Here is a 23,274-nt window from a genome sequence, read left to right on the forward strand (position 1 = left end):
GATTATCCTGGATATTTTTGATTTACTCAAAAGAACCTACTCATAACAACTGTTCATCCAAACATCAGACTGCACTAGTTGCCTTATATATTTTTGAATCACTAAAAAGAACCAGCTCAAAAGATTCATTCATTCAGGAATCAGGCTACACTGGTCACCCAGCATATATTTGATTCACTAAAAAGAGCTGGCTCAAAAGAATCATTTGTTTAGGAATCAGACTACACTAATCAGCCTGGATATTTTTGATTCACTCAAAAGGACAGACTCATATAAATCATTCATCCAGAAATCAAGACTACACTAGTTGCTTTATATATTTCTGATTCACTAAAAAGAGCTGGCATATAAGACTCATTCATTCAGTAATCAGACAACACTGGTCACCCAGTATATATCTGATTCACTAAAAAGAGCTGGCTTATAAGATTCATTTGTTCAGAAATCAGACTATACTGATCAGCCTGGATATTTTTGACTCAGTATACAGAACCGACTCATAGGAGTCGTTCATCCAGAAATCAAACTACACTGGTTACCTTACATATTTCTGATTTACTAAAAAGAACCAGCTCAAAAGATTCATTCATTCAGGAATCAGACTACACTGATCACCCACTATATATCTGATTCATTAAAAAGAACTGGCTTACAGAGTCATTTGGTAAGAAACCAGACTACACTGATCAGCCTGGATATTTTTGCTTCCCTCAAAAGAACCGACTCATAAGAGTCATTTGTCCAAAAATCAGACTACACTGGTCACCTTATATATTTCTGATTCACTAAAAAGAACCAGCTCAAAATATTCATTCGTTCAGAAATTAGACTACACCAACCAGTCTGGATATTTTTTGATTTACTAAAAAGAACCAACTCATGAGAGTGGTTCGTCCAGAAATCAGACTACACTTATAAGGAGTCATTCATTCAGGAATCAGACTTAACAGTATATTTCTGATTCACCAAAAATAAACCAGCTCAAAAGATTCATTTGTGCATGAATTAAACTACACTGTGCATGTTTGTTTTAACATGCAGACTGTGAGGAAAACAAAAAAACCAACAGATGGAAATTTCATGTTCATTGAAAAACACTTCCTTATCAGACAGTTTAAAGCCCCATTACGTATTCTTTAATAAATAATATCGTTCTGCTAAACTGAAGATAAGCATGAAGGAAATGAAATTATATTAGTTCATTATTCTTCAGCACATTCATTCTTCTGTGCATAATATTATCTTATATTAACACTAAATCACCAAAGTGGCAGAATGACAAAAAGAAATCATCAGAGGAGTAAATGCTAGGGGCAAATAATTTGTCAGAACGCCAGTGTGATGTCCACACATCACAGAGAGGTTAATGAGCCCGCGGCTGGAGTGACAGGAGCGTGTTTTGAGGCGTCGAGGGAGATTAACTTCATATTGATTGGTATACGGGCAGCATCGTGAAGCGAGAGCGGCCCGTTGCACCTACTTCCATTCCAAGGGCCCCAACCCCAATAAATAGCTCAAGTGTAGTGTCAGACTTAATAAAACATACTTCAACGACTCGGTTCAGTAGAAATAACAATAATAAACAACCGAGGGGTCTCGATGTACATGATTATTTTACCCAAGCACATATAAACATGCACAGATCCCCAAAGGCGAGACTGTTGTTTGAATTGATTTTTTGCAACGGAGGTTTCTGGTGGCACGACTTTGCACTTACAACCATGCCGGTCTTGAGCAGGAGGTAATGCACTGTCTGGGTGACGTCTGCGGCGTGGATAAGGTTGTGGTAAGGGTTTCTGTGCTTGCTGTAGCCCACCTCCAAGGCCTCCACAAAAGACACCAGAGCAGAAACGGGGATCTGAGGTAATGCACAAGAAGGCAACACAGTGTCAAACAGCCTTTTAAAGATTATCATCTGGATTTTGCTATCAAATGTCATCATGATGGATAGTTGAGTCCAAACACGTGGTAAAAATGAAATAATAATAATAAAATAATAAAATACATTTAAAACTGACCAAATGTGATGTGTTTCATTCTGCTTTACTTTTACATGTTCTTATTTTTATGTTCGCAGATTCACAGATATCACTGAGGGAGGTAAATTTGAAAATTCTGCACTATTAATCTTCTAATAAAAATGAAAGAGTATGGAAGCCCATTTCCGCCACTGAATAAAAAAAAATGTAAAAAAGGTAATTGCGGAAAGGTCAGAATTTTGACCTTCCCTTGCAATTGTGAGTTTACATCTCGCAGAATTGCGCGATACAAAATACTGACTTTTTTCTGAATTGTAAAATATAAACTCGCAATTCTGAGAATCAGTCTTTTTTTCTCCTGGACTTTATAACTCACAATTGTGAGTTTCTATCTCACATTTCTGAGAAAAAGTCAGAACTGCAAAAAAAAAAAGTCAGAATTGAGAGTTTACATTTCGTAACTCTAACTATAGTTGAGAAAAAAATTTAGAATTGCGATATAACCTCTTTAGAACTCGCTGTTTTCAGAATTGTGAAGAAAAAAGTCAGAATTGCGAGACACAAACTCGCAATTGTGAATAAAAAGTCAGAATTCCGAGATACAAACTAGCATTTTAAAGAAAAAAGTCAAAACTGAGAGTTTATATCACGCAATTCTGACTTTATAACTCGCAAATCTGAGTTTATATTTCACAATTCCTTAAAAAAAGTCGGAATTGTGAGATATAACCTTGCAATTCCGAGAAAAAAATTAGAATTGCAAGATACAAACTTGCATTTGCAAGAAAAAAGAATTGCGAGTTTATATCTCGCATTTCTGGCTTTATAACTCACTATTGTGAGTTTGTATCTCACAATTCTGAAAACAAAAAAAATGCAACAAATTTGTAATTGTAAGATACAAACTCACATTTGCAAGAAAAAAGAATTAAAAAGAATGTTTATATCTCACAATTCTGGCTTTATAACTTGCAACTGCAAGTTTATGTCTCGCAATCCTGAGAAAAAAAGTCAGAATTGCAAAATATAATCTCGCATTTGCAAAAAAAAAAAGAATTGTGAATTTATATCTTGCAGTTCTGACTTCATAACTCCCTATTCGGACTATAACTCGCAGTTGTAAGAACTGCAAGAAAAAAAGTCAGAATTGCAAGATATAAACTTGCAATTGTGAGAAAAAAGTCAGAATTGCAAATTTATATCTCGCTAATGTAATTCACGTCTCGCTATTTTGACTTTAACGCGGATTGCGATATTTTATATCTCTTTATATCTCAGAATTGTGAGATGTAAACCTGCATTTGCAAGAAAAAAAAAGTCAGTTATATTACAAATGATAAAATAAATGATATACAAATGATAAAATACAAGTTGTTATATATAAATATACATTCGCAATTACATTTTTTATTTTTTATTTAGTGGAGGAAACAGGTTTCCTTAAAAGAGAGAGCATCTTACCTTAAAGCGATTGATTAAATCGTATCTGGTGAGAAGTTCATAAAAAATAAATTTCAGTGCATGATCTCCGCTGGCATCATTCAGTGTGAAGACGTCAAACGACCACGTGTCCACATGCTAGAACAACAACAAAAATTATTTATGATAAATACAGTTATTCAACATGAAATACCTATATCACCATTTTAAAAGTTTGGGGTCGGTACGTTTTTTTTTTTTTTTTATGCTTAACAAGGCTGAATTTATTTGACAAATATTATAGCACTAATATTATCAAACATTTCAGTTGAAAATAACAGTTTTCTATTTAAATATAATTTAAAATGTAATTTATTCCTGTGATGGCAAAGTTGAACAGCATTTATTTGAAATAGAAATATTCTAAATGTTCTTGCTGAAAAAAAGTGTTGAAAAAAATATATATATTTCTGACTTCACTTCTGAATAGTAGTGTAGTATACAGCAGTATATATAACAGTATATAGCAGTGGATAACGTTTTGTAGCTTCCTATAGAAAAGAAAAATCACAAATAAGATCTCTTTGCATCTTCAGAGCTGTGAAAGAGCAACTGAGACTTTATTTTACGATGTCTATAAATGTGATAAGATGTTCAGAGTCCCGGAGCCTCACAAATTGCTGCTTTTACATAATGTAGTAATCCCAGCCTCATTTCTTTTTTTATAACGTATAAATTACTTTCACCTCCCTTATAAACAGGGTCCGTGATGAACGATGTGCGATTCTATCGTCGTACACTTCAATCCTGAGTCATGAAATGAACATCGGTAATAATACAGGAGATTTGGTCTACGTTATGACCGCATGCGGTTTATGCGGTCTGTATTTTTTCTCTCTCTCCTCCATCCACTCTCAGTTTGACCCTCTGTTATTTCATCTCATCACTTTCAAAGAAAGTTCTGTGTAGGTTTGATTAGTTGGTTGCAATGAACATTTGCAAAATGCTGCATTAAATATTCACATCCTCAGATTGGAATATTTGTCCTGCACTCCGTCTCAGTCACGGCTCAGAGCTTTCAATAGCTTAAGGCTGTATGTGGAGATATATATGCAGATTCACTGACTGCTGTGAAATCAAAAGGACGAAATCCTGCTGCAAAGCCACCAGGACATCCAGTGCAAACCTGCTGCTTCGTTTATAAAACACTCTTACAATCAGATTTGGACCTAGGCTAAAATTAAAGCATAAACTGACATGAAATTTTTTCTGAACATTCATTTATGAGGTTAGTAACATATTATATTAACACTGACATCATTTTTTTTTTTTTTTTTTTTTTTTTTCTTTCTTTTTTGATTGTTGTTTAAACGTTTGGGGTCAGTAAGATTTATTCTCAACAAATTATTTTTATATAGCAAGGATGACAGTAAGCATTTATAATGAGACAGAAAAATTCTATATTTCAAATAAACGCTGTTTTTGAGAAGTAAATCACCATGTTAGAATGATTTCTGAAGGATCATGTGACATGGAGTAATGATGCTGAAAATTCAGCTTTGATCACAGAAATAAATTACATTTTAAAACATAATAAATAGAAAACAGCTATTTTAAACTCTAATAATATTTCAGCATTTTTGATCACATAAACACCTTTATAAATGGGGTCTGGACGGGCATGAGGTCTTGTGAGGATTAAAAACTCATTATATATAACACAACCCTCATTAGTTTCACCTTATCAACTTCGCTTTCTATTAAGATTAGCTGGACTGAGCCAGCAAATTACAGCTATTGTTTGAAAGGAACATCTGTTTTAGTATTCTGTGACTTATCCTTCTCACTAAGTAGACACTTTATACATTTACCTGCGTATTAAGCAATGAGAAGCAAATTGACTCAGTCAAGGGCACAGGAATTATAAGGGACTGCAGGAGAGCTAAATTCCATTTCCAAAGTTTGAACCTTCACCCTTTGTGATACCAGCCTTGAGGCTTAACCACTAGGACGCCACATTGACTTTCATGCACACATCAGAAAAAAGGTTTGTGCTGTGTTGCATGTAGAATTAAAATGGGTTTTGGTGTTTACAAATACTGTATGTTCAAAAAATTAGATGTTTAAGACTAGCTTACAGTCACTTTTGCTCATTTGACACTGTAAAAGGGTTAGTAAGAATAGTATATGATTTGATATTCAAAACACAGCCTTACAAGAATATCTTAGACAATCACTTTTAGTGCAGATGGCTAGAATTTTAGAATTACAATGGGTAGCAGAACAAAAGAATATTTTAAGAGATTATAGACTTATGACTGAAATGACAAAAGGGAGTAACTCTAAGGCGTCCTGCTACAAATTGTTGAAATCAAAAATGAATGAGAAGCTGATAGGAGAACAGATGCGGCTGATAACAGCTCTGAAATGGCATTCGTGATCGAATCACAGCAGATAGCCGGGTGTATAATTTGGACTATAATTTCATGTGGAGAAAAGGATTAAAATCAGCATATTTTGCAATGCACCAGCATTCAAAAGTTTTCAGGTTGGCAAGTTGTTGTTTTTTTTTTTTTTTAAGTCTAAAGCTCATCAAAAACAGCAATTTTGTGAAAAAATTATTAGAATTTGAAAAAAACTGCTTTCTATTTGAATATATTTTAAAATGTAATTTATTTCTGTGATGCAAAGCTGAATTTTCAGCATCATTACTCCAATCTTTAGTGTCATGATCCTTCAGAAAATTGGATCCTTTAGATTGGGAGAAAAACCTAGGACTAGTTCGCAAAAGTAGTTTTTTTTTTTACATCTTCTCAATCATTTAACAGCAGAGGTTCTAGAGGCAAAGTTGTCTGGAATGAGGAGTTCTATCGTATGATACGATTATCACACGTATGTGCGAAAACCGTGCAATGAAAAATGCAATATCGCCTCCCTGTGGCTGATTTCATTCAAATTTCTCTCAGACCTCTCAGGCCGTGAGACGCACAGGCCCACCGAGTTTCATTCCGGCCTACATTAACCTTGTCTAACAGGTGCTCAAAATTTGTTGGCTAATGGCGCCCATGTTTTTTGAGATACGTAAATGTCTATGTAGACACCTGTGGCACTTCGGACCAAGACCATGCACACAGATTTTCATGTTGATAGAACAAATGGTTGTGCAGTTATAGCCATGTTTATGTTTTTTCTCTCTTATAGCACCACCAAGTGGCCATGCTCAGTGATTCTTTTCCTGTGACCTCAGATTGAACTTGGTGGAGATATCCCATTCCGTTCGGATGTTATAGGCATTTTACTAAAAGTAGCCCTGCCCCTTTCGAACATTTTGGCGTCCCTTTGCGACGGTGAGTCGAAAGTTCAACTTTTTTTGTTAATTATCAATATTCACTCTCCAAAGAATCTTTCTGCACTGGTTTGGTTCCGATCGGGTGAAAAACCTAGGACTAGTTTGCAAAAGTAGCTTTTTCCAAAAAATGCGAAATATTCAAAAATTTTGCCAAGCTCACGTTTGATTTGGCGTGAGCCAAGGAATAAACATAAAGACATAAAGACACTTGAGTCTGCGATTGATGGTTTAGAAGCGATTTCATACTTTTGATTGGCTGTAGCGCCCCCATCAGGCCAGTTGGGGCGAGCCTTGGCCATGTTGTAGGCGGTGTGAGTACTACCATCCCTCCAAGATTCAAGTCTCTACAACTTACGGTTTGGTCTGCACGATCAGTTTTACGCCAAGATCACCGATCCGCTAAACGCTTGAACCCCCAATAAATGTTGTAGAAGTATTGTCCATTCTTTATTCATGTTAACTAATGAGCCTTATTGTAAACTGTTACCAAGAAATCTGTGTTGTCCACATATGCTGCATTCTATTAGACAACTATCCGAAAAAGAGGCTAAAATCTGTCTGGCTTGTCCAAACCATGCGTGTGTGTGCGAGGTAACCCAGCTGGCCGAGGGAAAGATCAATTGTGCACTTCGGTTGATTAAACAGGGCTGTTTGCCTGGAGACTGTTTGATTTTGCCATCTCCCCCTTGTTGTTTCTCACATAAGCTACTGTGCATTCAAAACGTGTCGCATTCACACGTTTTGCATTCATGCTGTGACCAGGTTGTGCGTTTGTTTGTGCATATGTGCATTTGAGGTCACAACCTAGAATCTGATTGGCCCATTTCATTACCTTCAAGGCCGTGATCACGGTGGGTGGATAGCTCAGCCCAACCATGTTGGACGTCCGTCGGTACATCCTGTCAGAAAGAGATAACACACTCCTGTCAGAGCTTCTTGGAAATAAAAAAAAACCTGGGAAATCCCTTGTTTCACTCCAGCTGCCCTTTAACATTAATATTTTAGGAGCATGCGGTGCTGGGAATATGAGACTAGACAGGAAATGCACAGCACGGTCACAGGTCAGTCCTGATCAATCTACATGTCAGGCCCTGCTTAAAATGTATCAGCTCTTTATCAGTTCTTCAAAGGTTTCCATCTATTCCACGTGGGAGGCCTATAGGGTTGCTCACGCACCTTTCCACAAATATTCCAGCTTGCACCGCGTGCACGATGCTGCGAAAACGTGGCTTCTCTTCCGACCGTCTCAACATCAGCCCCATCTGACGTGTGAAAGTTGACGCCAGCCAGTCGCGCACTTCTGAGGGAACAGAGTCGGACTGGATGTCACTGAGCTCATCTTCTGTGTCCACCAACCGCCTGCAGGAACACACACACATATATAAGACACGATTGCTGTCTGAAGACACTAAACGGGTAAGTCATGTCACTTTCGATCACGTCAGATGAAATTTCAGACAGAACGCCTCTGAGCAAAAGTGATGGAAAGAAAGAGATAAAAATATACAATTCTTCTTCAAAGACAAATACAAACGAACATATTTGATATCCTAAACATACCTTTATATGAAAGCACATATCACCACAATAAAAAAAAAAACACACTTATTGACAATATCATAATTCTAAGATAAGTCATAACTGTGACAGAAAATGTTAAAATTAAAAATAGACATAATTGTGACCGCGGAAACTGACATACTGAATAATTCTGATTAAAAAAGTCGAAATTATGACGTCAAAATTCCGAGATAAAAAACTAAATTATGACAAGTAAAAATTATGAGATAAAAAAATATAGAATTCTGATAGTTGAGATACCAAATGATAATTCTGATACAAAAAAGTCAAAATGATGACGTCATAATGAGATAAAAGACGAATTATGACAAGTCAAAACTGACAAAAAGTCAAAATGATGACATCACAATTATATGATAAAAGACGGAATTATGACATGTCAAAACTGACAAAAAGTCAAAACTGAACGTCAAAATTATGAGATAAATAGACATAATTGTGACCGTGGAAACTGACATACTGAATAATTCTGATTAAAAAAGTCAAAATTATGACGTCAAAATTATGAGATAAAAGACAAATTTATGACAAGTCAAAATTATGAGATAAAAAAAAAAATAATAGAATTATGACAGTTGACATACCAAATGATAATTCTGATACAAAAAAGGCAAAATTACGACGTCATAATGAGATAAGAGACTAACTATGACGTCAAAACTGACAAAAAGTCAAAATGATGACGTCACAATTATGAGATAAAAGACGGAATTATGACATGTCAAAATTGACAAAAAGTCAAAACTAAACGTCAAAATTATGAAATAAATAGACATAACTGTGACAGCGGAAACTGACATATTGAATAACTCTGATTAAAAAAGTTGAAATTATGACGTCAAAATTGCGAGATAAAAAACTAAATTATGACAAGTAAAAATTATGAGATAAAAAAAATAGAATTATGACAGTTGACATACCAAATGATAATTCTGATACAAAAAAGTCAAAATTATGACGTCACAATGAGAAAAGACAAATTATGACAAGTCAAAACTGACAAAGTCAAAATGATGACGTCATAATTATGAGATAAAAGATGGAATTATGACATGTCAAAATTGACAAAAAGTCAAAAAAACTGAACGTCAAAATTATGAAATAAATAGACATAATTGTGAGTTGAACTGTGAATTGTCAAAATTACGACATCAAAATTAGATAAAAGACAAACTATGACGTCAAAACTGACAAAAAGTCAAAATTGACCATCAAAATATGAGATAAAGACATAATTGTGAGTTGATATACAGAATGATAATTCTGATACAAAAAAAGTCAAAATTATGACATCATAATGAGATAAAAGACGAATTATGACAAGTCACAACTGACAAAAAGTCAAAACTATAAGATAAAAAGACATAATTGTGCCAGTCGAAACTTACATACTGAATGATTATTCCAATACAAAAAAGTTACATGACATGTCATATCTATGAGATAAAAGATTAAATTATTACAAGTCAAAATGGACAAAATGTAAAAATTGATCATAATTATGAGATACGTAATAATTGTGACTAAGTTGTAATTGACATACTAATGACAAACTAGTCAAAAGTATGAGATAAAGTCATAATTATGACAGACAAGTTTAACTATTAGTATTTCATCATTTCAATTTCATAATTGTGTCTTTTTATGTCATACCACATGTTCAGTTGCTCGTGTGAACTCAAACTCAATCTGATTTACAAATTAATTATTGAAACTGGTCTTGTGAACAGAATCAAATGGTTCTTTGACAAGTTTGGAATTGAAAAGATTTCAAAAATTTGGCATTGCTAATTTTCTCATGAACTCTTCTGAAACATGCCGAAAAGAGCTAGGGAGGCCATCAACACTTTCTGTTAATTAATTTGGTCTGTTCTTCTCATAAAAGTATGATGTGGGTAACACAACATGGCACACAAACTTCTATGGATTATGTTTATGTTATTTTTACAGCATTTTACATCCATTTTGATGCCTGAAAGCTCCCTATTCATTACAAGTGCATAGAAAACAACAACAACAACAAAAATAGGTAGATTTAGCAAAATGTTCCTTTTGTGGTTCTTGGAAAAAGTAAATCAAACACATTAGGAAAAACATGAGGGTGAGTGAATGATGCAAAATTTGCATTTAATTTGATGCAGGGCACATTTCCTTTGCCAATGTTTCCTTTTCTTTCTAAACAACTGAATAAAAACACATCAAATGCAGTGAGGAAACACATGCAATCCCTCTTCCATTTGCATTTTTATTTCAAATAGGGGTTTAAGAGCAGCTTTAGAGATTAAACACATTCTAGGAACTAACATATACCTCTGATATATGTGACTCCAGATCTGACCCCAGATTTGTTGATTTAATATTTTTGCCAAAAGAAAAAAGGCAAGAGAAATTCATAATGTATGTGTTGTGTTTACCTTGTTTCTTCAATGTAGACAGACTCCAAAACGGACGCAGCATATTCTAGGTTTTTCTTTAAGTCGACAACAGAAGCTTCACCTCTCTCCAACTGTTTCACCAAACATCTCAGCCTGAAATTAAAAAAATAAAGACAACATTTGATTAGGAAAAGTTACACTTGGAATTAAAGGGCCTTTTTTGCTTTTAAAGAATAGGACAGTGGAGAAAAAAATAATAAGATAAATAAAATTAAAAATAACAAAACAAAACAATGAAAAAATGAAATTAAAAAAAGACAAAATTTAATTAGGAAAAATTACATTTGGATTTAAAGGGCCTTTTGCATTTAATGCAACAGTGGAGAATTTTTTTTAAATTAAAAATAAATAAATAAATTAATTAATTTTAAAATAAACAATAAAATAAATAAAAATAACAAAAAATAAAATAATTTATAAAAAAATGACACATTTGATTAGGAAAAGTTACATTTGGATTTAAAAGGCCTTTTGCATTTAATGCAATAGTGGAGAAAAATAAAAATATATATATATTTTAAATAAATAAAAAAACGATAAAATGAATAAAAATGAATACAAATTTTTTTAAATAATTTTTAAAATGACAGAACTTTGATTAGCAAAAGTTACATATAGATTTAAAGGGCCTTTTGCCTTTAATGAATAGGACAGTGATGAACAACAATAAAATAAAACAATAAAATAAATAAAAATAACAAAATAAAATAAAATACATTTTTAAAATGACAGAAATCTGATTAGGATAAGTTACATTAGGATTTAAAGGGCCTTTTGCCTTTAATGAATAGGAGAAAAACAATAATAAAATAAAACAATAAAGTAAATAAAAATATCAACATAAAATAAAATAATTTAAAATAATGGAAAAATTAAATTAAATTAAAAAAAGAAAAAATTGTATTGGGAAAAGTTACATTAGGATTTAAAGGGCCTTTTGCCTTTAATGAATAGGACAGTGGAGAAAAACAATAATAAAATAAAACAATAAAATAAATAAAATAAAATAAAATAAAAATAAAAATAAAAATAAAATAAAATAAAATAGATTCAATCAAGTATTGCTGTAACCTACATTCAATTGTGACACGTTCAAGGTACCATGAACAAACAAACTATTTGCATTTCTCAATGGAAAAATAACTGCTTAAAGCAAAAACTGCTTGAGGCAAGTTTTCTTTAAAAGTCAGTTTGAAGCCCAGTAAGTGTGGTGGTTTGTGGCTGCCAAATAGATTTTACACAAAACAAACAGATTCATCCATCATCTTTATTGCTAAAGATGATAAAAGCGCTCAATGCTGCTGACCGTCTCCAGATTCTTCTCACTGCTGAGAAATAAACTGATCCGTTCTGTGTTGATTTTGACAAAGTGCTCAGCTGTTACCTGAACAGACTGAAGGTGTATTATAATAAACATGACGTCGAGTTCTAACAGTGCTAAAATCCACAATATAAACTTTGCTTTGTCTTAGTTTAATGTCTCCTCGCTAACCTAGGCAAACACATTTTAAACTTTTTAAGTGTTTTTCTTTTCTTTGGATTCCCAGTGGTCCCCCTAAAAAAGGATTCTGGCACCATTGCTATAATTTAGTGAACAGTCTGCATCTCTGTTTTGTTTTTGAGCCACACATAGCATCTCTGAAGTGAACTACGATCTTCACTCATGTGGACAGAGGGCCACATCAAAAGGCCAAACGTCCCAGGTGTGTGCAACAGAGAGATTTTTCGGTGTGGGTCTGGGTGATGAGGTGCGTGTTTGCATGAATGGAGAACACAGGAAACACGTTTGACCCAATTCACATCCCAAATGACTGGACCACGCGAGCCAGAGCGGCATGCAGGGACGAGACGGAGTGAAATCATGCAGTCAGTCTATTGTGGAAATGTATAAGATATTTTGCAAAATATAAGAAGATATTTCTCAAGCATATTTTGAAGAATGCTGGCTTGAACTGTTTCAGTTCCTACTGACAAAAAATATAATGAAAGTCCGTGGGAACCAAAACAAGAAAAACATTTTCTTGAAAGTTTTTCATTTTTTATCCTTATAAGTTATATAAACTTATATAACTTCAAAGTTTACGGTCTATTTCAGAAAAACAGTATGGTTTGACTGTAAATGTACCCCTAAAAACATGGTAATACCATGGTACATGTCCAAAAATCATGTTAAACAACAATAAAAAAAAAAAAAAATAAATAAAATAAATAAAAAATGTATTTGTTGCAAGTAAACACCGTCTTGATATGACTGCATATTTTGTAAAAAGTAAAATAAATAATAAATATAACCAGACAAAAAATATATTTATTATTATAAAAATATATTATTATATTATTATTATTGAAATAATAACAATAATAATAATTCTAAAAATAAGTATTATACATTATATAAGTATTACAATAATTAGTATTTATTAGTACTATTATTAATAAAATATAACTTCTAAAATAAAGGAGTGTGTTCAAAAGCATTTTAGTTCTTGTTATCAAATATTATTATGAAACATAAAATCAAATCAAATCAAATCAAATCAAATCAAATAAAATAAACATTATTATTATTATTATTATTATTAAGAAATATTTTTATTATTAAGAAATACTTAAAGGTCATAATTTAAATAATAACAATATTAATATTAATAATAATAATAATAATTATAATAATAAGTATTATTATTATTATTAATTAAGAAATACTTGAAGGCTCCATGTCAATTTAAATAATAATAATAATTATTATTATTATTGTTGATGTTGTTGTTAAGAAATATTATTATTGAATTAATAATAAATATTATAATTATTATTATTAATCAGTAATATTCAATAATAATAAATATTATTATTATTCATGTTGTTAAGAAATATTGTCATTGTTAATAAATACTTGAAGGCTCTGTCATTATTTAAATAATAATAATAATAATAATAATAATTATTATTATTATTTTATTATTATTTATAAATTATTATTATAAAAAAACAATGACACAGAGCCTTTGTGTATTATTATTATTATTATTATTATTATTAATAAACATAAAATTAAATTAAATTAAATAACAGTTCTAAATACTTGAAGGCTCCATGTCATTATTTAAATAATAATAATAATAATAATAATAATAATAATAATGATGATAATAATAACAATAATAACAATAATAATTATTATTATTATTATTATTATTATTATTATTTGTTAAAAATTATTATTATTTAAACAATGACACAGAGCCTTTATGTATTATTGTTATTATTATTATTATTAAAATAAAATCCAATAAAATTCAATTAAATTCAGTTAAATTAAATAAAATTCAACAAAATACATGTTCTGTGGCATAACTATAAAAAATAAACATGAACAAATCCTGAAATTGGTGAGTTTAGGAATGGCTGTATATTTAGTGCATTTCTACAAAAACAGACAACTTGTGACTCTCCTCTCAATGATCTCTTGTCCTCTATCTTCAAGTGGTCGGCAGCTGTGTTATTTGAATGAAGTGCTCTCGTTCAACTGAAAAGCGTGACGTCGGAAACAGGGTCGAGGACACGCTGTTTGAACAATGTTATCAAAACAGGCGAAGCGGAGCAGAAACACATTCTGCTGGCGTCCCCGAGGAATCCCCTCCTTCAGACAAACACGCAATCGATGCCACGAGTCAATGCCATCCCATTAGAGGATTAGTACTTCCTAGAATCTGTCCGGAGCAGAAATGATAAGAGCAAAAATTCTTTAGACGTGCGCGTCCACTCGGCCAACACTGCACAATGTATGACCTTTCTAATACAGAGAAAGAGCCAGATTAGATGCTCATGATTAGACCATTAAACCACGCCTTCCGTCTCAGATTGGGACCGGATCGGATTTAGACAGCGTGTTTCCAATAAAGGTCTTGTGGGTTAAAAGAATTGAGGAATGTAAATGTGTTTTAGTCGTGATTGCGGAGCTCAGCAACGTCTGCGACCAGGAAACGGTGAAGCTGAAACGTATCAACTTGTTGCAATTTCCTTCAGCCAAATTCTACAGGGAAATTCACTTTTAATGTCCGTCTGACAGACAGGGGTCAATGGGGAACTGCTTTTATTGATTAATTGTGTGTGTGGTTTTTTTCCCCCTAAAACGGCATGTGTTGTTGATAAGGATGGATTACCCACCAAAACAACTAACTAAATGTAAACATCATAACATTTGGGTAAATACTCAGAAGGCCTACTTTTTTAATCTGCCTATGCCTGTTGATTGTCTATGCAAAATATTTTTGAAGAACTGGGAATCTCTCTAACAAACTGGAGAACTTTCTCATAGAGTTTGAGCTCATTTTTTAATATTTAAATCTATTTGGGTTGATGAAATGCAGGCCAAAAAATGCAAAAATAAATAAATAGGCAAGCCCAAAATGAAATAAATAAATAAATAAATAAATAAACAAATAAATAAATAAATAAATCATAATTTGGCACTGCCATAAGGGGCCTACTGGATGGCACCATGTCCTTGTTTAAATAATAATAATAATAATAATAATAATAATAATAATCATCATCATCATCATAATAATGTATTATTCATGCAATAATAATAATAATACTACCAAATTGTTTTAATTATCATTTTATTGGGATTATTATTAAAAATAATTAATTATTGATTATTTATTTATTAATTATTATTATAATTTAAACAATGACATGGAGCCTTTAAGTATTATTATTAATAATTGGTATTTGATTGAAATTGGTAAGAAACATAAAACAAAAACAAGCCAAACCAAAACATAATAAAATAAAACCTGACAGGCATTAATAAAATAAAATAAAATAAAATGAAATAAAATGAAATAAAATGAAATAAAATGAAATAAAATGAAATAAAATGAAATAAAATGAAATAAAATAAAATAAAATAAAATAAAATAAAAACTGGCAGGCATATAACAAAAACAGGCACAAAACAAAGACAAAGCAAAACCTGGCGAACATAAAAAAACAAAAAAAAAACAGGCATAAATAAAACAAAACAAAACAAAACATGCAGACATAAAACAAAATAAAACAGGCATAAATAAAACAAAATAAAACAAAACAAAACAGGCATAAAATAAAACAGGCACAAAACAAAAACAAAACCTGGTAGGCATAAAAAATAAAATAAAAATAAATAAAATAAAATAATAAAAAATACCTGACAGGCATAAAACACAATAAAAAGGCATAAAAATAAAACAGGCATAAAATAAAATAAATGAAAAAAAAAAAAGAAAAACAATAAAGTAAAGTAATAAATAAAGTAAAATAAAATAAAATAATAGACCCAGCAGGCATTATCAAAACCCACAGATCAGAGTAACACTTAAAGTTAGGTTAGATCTTATAAACATTGTAGCTGCATGAATAACACCACACTGGTCACAGACATTTGAAGCAAACTCTGTTGTCTTGAGTGCTGAAGTTCGTCACCATGACAGTAACACAAAAACGCACGTTAAGCACGTCGTTATGTACAATGGGACTGTGCACATGCAGTCCACTGGCCAATCTTTCATGACTGCATCTGCATATTTACACAGTGTGTGTGTGTCTGGCCGAAGGCGAGCGCTGTATGCAAATGTCATTCTATTTGATGCTCATTCACTGTAATATTTTGTCTGACAGACATACAGTTTGTATTGTACAAACAGACCACCAGTGGTATCGCACACTAGGCTTCCTGTTCATTAGCGGCTCCTAATGAGCATGTGTACTGATGACTCATCATGAATGTTTGACTTGTGCAGAGCAGATAAACTCCAGCCTAAGGGGTTAAAAGACTGCAATCTCATGAAGAAAGACAACTATGCCTCTGTAGCTCTGTTATAAAAACTAGTCAGCTTCCTATATATATATATATATATATATATATGTACATATATATATATATATATATATATTTATTTATTTCTTTATTTATTATACACCCACACACACATAAAATTAAATAAAATAAAATAAAGCCTAGCAGGCATTAAACAGGCATAAAACAAACAAAATAAAATAAAATAAAATAAAATAAAATAAAATAAATAAAACAAAATAAAATAAAATAAAATAAAACCTAGCAGACATAAAACAAAACAAAATAAAACAAATATAACAGACAAAATAAAATAAAATAAAATAAAAAATACAACCTTGGAGTGAGAAAAACAAGACAAAACAAAATAAAACCTAGCAAGCATAAATAAAAAAAAAAAAACAAAAAAAACCTAGGAGACATAAAACAAAACAAAACAGACAAAATAAAACAAAACAAAACAAAATAGAATAATAAAAATAAAATAAAATGTGAGAAAAGTGAGAAAAAACAAGACAAAACAAAACAAAATAAAACATAGCAGGCATAAATAAAATAAAATAAAATAAAAAATAAAACCTAGCAGGCATAAAACAGGCAAAATAAAATAAAATAATAGTAACACACAGTGTGCTGTTCACTTGTGTTTAGAACAGAGGTTTTGTCAAAATCAGACTGTTAAGTCTGTGCCGAGGCTCCAGATCTCAAGGGCGTCACAACCAGATCACTCAATAGAGTATCAGATACAGCACGAACAGGGAAACACTATTAAAAAGCAGACCTCTGGAGAGACGTGACGATGTGTGGACGTTCTTGTCTGCCTTTTTTCACCTCTGAGACACTTCAAGGTCACTTCTAATCCTTCCTTTAATCTTGTCTCCTGCCTTTTACTCTCTTTTAATGTATAACACACACACCTATAAACAAATGCATTAACTCACACGAACCGCTAACTCAAAAATCGGCACATCCCATCTTTCTTTCCACCCTCCCCACGCTTTGAGAGATTTCCATCTTTCTCTTTCCACAGAAGGTCAGTAGACAGTCTGTTTTAAGGTCAGTCATTGAAGATTGGAGCCATTATCATACTTTACTGACTTCTAGAAAATACACAAAAGCTTCTGGACGTCTGAGGACACCAGATTTATTCAGGACGTCCGTGTCTCGCTTGAGCTCTTGTTTCATTGCGCTGGCAGACGTTTCTTACACTAAGCACAATCTCTGGTTGGTTAGTTTGACAGTCTGGTTGTCAGATTGTGGTTCTGTTCCAAATTGAGTTGCCTCAATGTCTACAGACTTCTAAACTGAAATAGACACGCATATCTGACCGATTTGGACTACATAGGAAGTAACTAATTACGTGCTTTATATATAAATAATGGATGAAGAGAAATTAATTCACAATTTTTATCGGTTAATGCATTCCCTGTCTTGGGAATTGAACCCATGACCTTGGCAAAGTGTTTGCTACGATCTACTTTTTAAGTTGCATTAATGTTAATAATATATGTAATATATACTGTAAGTATATAATAATAATAATAATACACAAAAGAATAAAAAAAAACTGCTTTAAAAAATGGAGGAAAAATATGTAAATAAAATAAAAATAGAGGATGGATAGATTAACAAAGAAGTAAAAAAACAGAAAATAATAAAATAAAATAAAATGCAAAAGATATATGCTTGGCCAAACAGACAAAAAAATTGAATAAAAATAAATTTGTTTGACAAAATGGAGGGAAAATATATAAATAAAATAATATAGAGGATGGATAAAATAAAATAAAATAAAATAAAATTCTAAAGATGTATGCTTGGCCAAATAGAGAAAACATTAATAGAATAAAAATAAATAATCTGCTCAATGGAGAAAAAAATATATATAAATAAAAAAATAGAGGATGGACAGATAAAAAAATAAAATAAAATACATAAAATAAAATGTAAAAAAAAAAAAAATTAAAATTAAATGCAAAGGATATATACTTGGCCAAATACAGAAAAAATTAAATAAAAATAAATTTGCTTGATAAAATTGAGGAAAAATATATAAATAAAATAAAAAATACAAATAGAGGATAGATAGATAAAACAAAATAAAAAAATAAAATAAAATAAAATAAAATAAAATTTGAGGATGGATAGATAAAAAATAAAATTATAAAATAAAATAAAAATAAAATAAATGAAAGAAAAAGAAAAAGAAAGAAAGAAACAAAGAAAGAATGAATGCAAAAAAATACATGCTTGGCCAAATATATTTGCTTGGAGAAAGAATTTTAGACTTAAATCAATAAATATATGAATAAATAAATAAACAGATAAATAAATAAATATTTGTATGATCAAATAAAGAAAAATATATACATAAAATAAAAATAGACTTGCATGTCAAAATATAAGATATGCTTAAACAAATATAAATAAATGAGCTTTGCTCTTATTAGAAGAAAAAAAAATGCAAAAAAAAAAACAACAAAAATCTAAAAAAACATATCAGAGAACTGAAATCTTCACTACAGCCCTGCAAATTCTGTTTTTTGGAGCATGACTGTGCAAAGACTTTAATCTTGTGAAGAATACAGCATGGCTGCATGACACAGCAGGAAGTGTTGGGTTGTTGATGGGGCTGTACGGTAATGTTTATAGTCGTGAGTTTTTTCTCACGGGGCTCTGAATGAGCGTGTTTGTGCTGAGTGGACTGTTTACTGTGACCTTGACAGATCTGGTGAGCTCAAACTCTGATGCTGAACACCACGTGCCTCCCTCCAGTTCCGGCACGGCGGAGGTTGCCGTAGAGATTTGCGATGCGTCAGTCGACTGGCACATGTAGCCTGAAACATATGTGGTGTCCACAGGGGGCCCAAATGCCTTCCTTCCGCGTAGTGGGGGACTGGACCACAAGGATACGCTGGTAATCAGGTCCTAAACAATCAGTGCCTAAATCTCCATCCGGATGTGGTTACAAAAAGGAAGACAGGTCAGCACCCCGATTTCCCATTAGATCTTTAATTACGACTCACAACCGGAGCCCCACAGGGACGAATGCGCGACCGGGGCCAAAGGCACCAGAAACCACTTGGACTGAGAACAATGACATAATATTCTCCAATGACGAATCCTCAACCTCCACGGATCAAACTCAACAAGATAAACAAACCATAAGCTTTAAAATCGTTTAAACCGCATTGCTCTCAAATCTCAACAGATAACACTATTTATTTATTTTTGGCTTTTTCGATGGGAAGAAAGAGGAATGGGATTAGGAAATGTTACAAGTCAGATTTAAACTTGTGTATTAAAAATCATAACTTCATATATGGAAGTCTATTTCTGCCACTGAATAAAAAACAAAATAAAAAAAGTTAATTTAAATTTTCCGCTCATAATTCTGACTTTTTTCTTAGATTTGCTTTAGTTTATAACTTTATTATCTTAACAATTCTGACTTTTTTTCTCTAAACTAAGATATAAACTTGCAACTACGGGTTATAAAGTCAGAATTACAAGATATAAACAGCCAATTCCAACTTTTTTTCCCAGAATTGCTTGCTACAAACTACCAATTGCAACTTTTTTGTTAAAATTGTGAGATATCAACTTGCTCTTGCGAGTTAAACATCAGAATTGCAAGATATAAACTCACAATTCTGAGAAATGAGGTAAGAATTGTGAAATATAAACAGGCAATTCTGACTTTTTTTCTCAAAACTGCTTGATACAAACTTGCAATTTTAACTTCTTTTTCAAAATTGTAAGATTTAAACTTGCAATTGTGAGTAAAAAAATCAGAATTGCAAGATATAAACTTGCATTTCTGACTTTTCAAAACTGCTTCATACAAACCTGCGATTCTGACATTTTTTCTCAAAACTGTGAGATATAAACTTGCAATAGTGAGTTAAAAAGCCAGAATTGCAAGATATAAACTCATATTTCTGAAAAATTAAGTCAGAACTGCAAAATATAAACAGGCAATTCTGAGCTTTTTTTCTCAGAATTGCTTGATACAAACTTGCAATTCTGACTTTTTTCTCAAAATAGTGTGATATAAACTTGCAACTGCGAGTTATAAGGTCAGAATTGCAAGATATAAACTCACAATTCTGAGAAATTAAGTCAGAATTTTGAGATTTAAACAGGCAATTCTGACTTTTTCCTCAGAATTGTGAGATATAAACTTGCAATTGCGAATTAAAAAGTCAGAATTACAAGATAAACTCTGATAAAGTCTGATTTTTCCTCAGGATTGCTTGAGTCAAACTTGGAATTATGATTTTTTTTTCTCAGAATTGCGAGATATAAACAGGCAATTCTAACTTTTTCAGAGAATTGCATGATATAAACTCGTAATTGCAAGAAAAAAGTAAGAATTGTGAGTTTAGAGTTTAGTAAATCAGAATTACACATGTGTATCAAGCAACTCTGAGAGAAAAAAAAATTGTGAGATAAAGTCGCAATTACCTTTTTCTTTATTTTTTATTTTTATTCAGTGGCGGAAACTTGCTTCCATTAATTTAAGAAAGATTTCATAAAAAAAAAAAAAAAAAAAAAAAAAAAAAAAAAACTACACCATTTTTATTAAAAAATTCCCCTAATTTTCACACAACATTTTTAACAATAAAGCATATTCCACCTGCCAAATTCTTAGTTCTGTAAAAAATTCTCATTATTTTGATCGATCTAATTAATGAAAATCATCCTGTTCATCCTGTTATCATAAAAAACAACCATGATTACACTATACAATTTTACTTAAATTTACTTTACAATCTGTGACCCTGGACCACAAAACCAGTCATAAGCATCCATTTTTTGAAACTGAGATTTATACATCACCTAAATAAATAAGCTTTCCACTGATGCATGTTTGTTAGGATAGGACAATATTATTATTAACTATGTGAAAATCTGGAATCTGAGGGTGCAAAAAAATCTAAATATTTGAGAAAATCACCTTTAAAGTTGTCCAAGTATTACTAAGTTCTTAGTAATGCGTATCACTACTAAAAAATTAAGTTTTAATATATTTACGGTAGGAATTTTACAAAATATCTTCACGCAACATGATCTTTACTTAACATCCTAATGATTTTTGGCATATAAAAAAAAAATCTATAATTTTGACCCATACAATGTATTGTTGGCTATTGCTACAAATATACCCGTGCTACTTACGACAGGTTCAGTGGTCCAGGGTCACGATTTAAATAATATATGATCATTTTCTGCCGTACAGTAATGCAAATGACTTTTCTAAGAATATTCTGAACATGATCCAAATAATGTCACAATGCAATCTCAACGGTCCAAAAATAGGCTACGTTTCAGAAACACGCACATACCTCTCTAATCTCAGAGGTTTACCAGATAAATCTCTGCTCACAAGACCAGAGATGGATCTGAACCCGTCAGCAACAGGTTCAGTGTGTTAAGCCTCAAGCACAGTGCCGGATGAAGCAGAAAAACCAATGTTGGGCCGATCTTCTCAAGCTCATCGGGTTTAAACCTGTCTGTAAAGCACAACACTGTAAAAGCTCTATAAACCCTTTAATCAGGTTCAGGGAGAGCAGGACTAAGTGCGCCGTAATCCCCTTTAACGGCTCTCTAATTGGATTCTGGCAAAATTACTCATGTGCACATACAGGATTGAAATGATGTCTGTGGCTCCAACAGCTACCGCTAACTGAACTCTGACAGATGTGTGAACCAGCGACCAAAAAAAACCCCTTGGGTCTTCTGAGATTAATCATTTAGGATTAATAAACAACAAATTTCTGGCACATCCACTAACAGAGCCTCATAATATCATTTTGAGCCATGTGAGAAACACTGCAGTATAATCACAAAGGCTGCATATTAGATGTAATCGCATCCACATGTAACTTTACATGTTGTTTATCTTTTTCAAAAGCATTGACGCAAAATGCTTTCCATCATTCTGACAACTGAAAATGAATGCTGTCTATTGCATTTCCTCAGTAAACTAATAGGTCAAAAAAAGAAAACACAAATTAACGTGTGCAACATATTTTAGAGTGAAACAGGATATTTACAAGACAAAACATTATTTTAATCATCTACACTAATGTTTCCTAGTTTCCTAATGTGTAAGGCCACAGAAACATCTCTAGACACAGATTTGGACGTCTCTGCACTGTATAAACCAAAAGCAGAAGGGTCAGACTGACCTTTACATCACTAAATGCAGTCAAGGAGATAATAAACTAATCAATAGAGCCAGAAACAAGACAAAGACGAGAGAGTGATGAGGTACTGCAGAAGAAAAGAAATAACAGACTCCTTTTAGACTGACTAAATCATTTCACAATTAAAATCAGGCCATTAATATAATAAATTAATTTACATTTAATCTAATTTGATTTGATAGACACCTAAAAAGCAACTAGGGCTGTCACAAATGATTATTTTGGTAATTGAGTAATCAGTCGATTATTCTGACGATTAATCAGATAATTATAATTTTTTTTTTTTTTGTGATAATAAAAATAGACCTAAGCAAACAACAGCCTTTAAAATTACTTAGCAATGAGGCAATAATAACTAGTTCAAATAAAGCTTTAAAAGCAAGTAATCATATGGGTTTATTGAACAAAACTGTTAAAATACATCATGTATTATAAACAATACAGCTAATGTACA

The 23,274-nt window shown here is 31.9% G+C and overlaps 1 protein-coding gene across 5 annotated transcripts in view; it reads right to left on the bottom strand.

Annotated features, from left to right (window-relative positions):
* The window catches only part of pde1ca (phosphodiesterase 1C, calmodulin-dependent a), a 106,663-nt gene that overhangs the window by 25,225 nt on the left and 58,164 nt on the right, over window positions 1–23,274 (bottom strand). For all 5 annotated transcript variants that reach the window (XM_051098271.1, XM_051098266.1, XM_051098270.1 and 2 more), the window contains 5 exons: window positions 10,743–10,856; window positions 7,924–8,106; window positions 7,580–7,646; window positions 3,441–3,557; window positions 1,718–1,858 (listed from right to left, as the gene is read on the bottom strand). In XM_051098271.1, the coding sequence (XP_050954228.1) occupies window positions 1,718–1,858; window positions 3,441–3,557; window positions 7,580–7,646; window positions 7,924–8,106; window positions 10,743–10,856 (622 nt within the window). The remainder of the gene's footprint in view (window positions 1–1,717; window positions 1,859–3,440; window positions 3,558–7,579; window positions 7,647–7,923; window positions 8,107–10,742; window positions 10,857–23,274) is intronic.

The sequence above is a fragment of the Labeo rohita genome, chromosome 24 (genome assembly GCF_022985175.1).
Source record: "Labeo rohita strain BAU-BD-2019 chromosome 24, IGBB_LRoh.1.0, whole genome shotgun sequence".
Taxonomy (NCBI): Eukaryota; Metazoa; Chordata; class Actinopteri; order Cypriniformes; family Cyprinidae; genus Labeo; species Labeo rohita.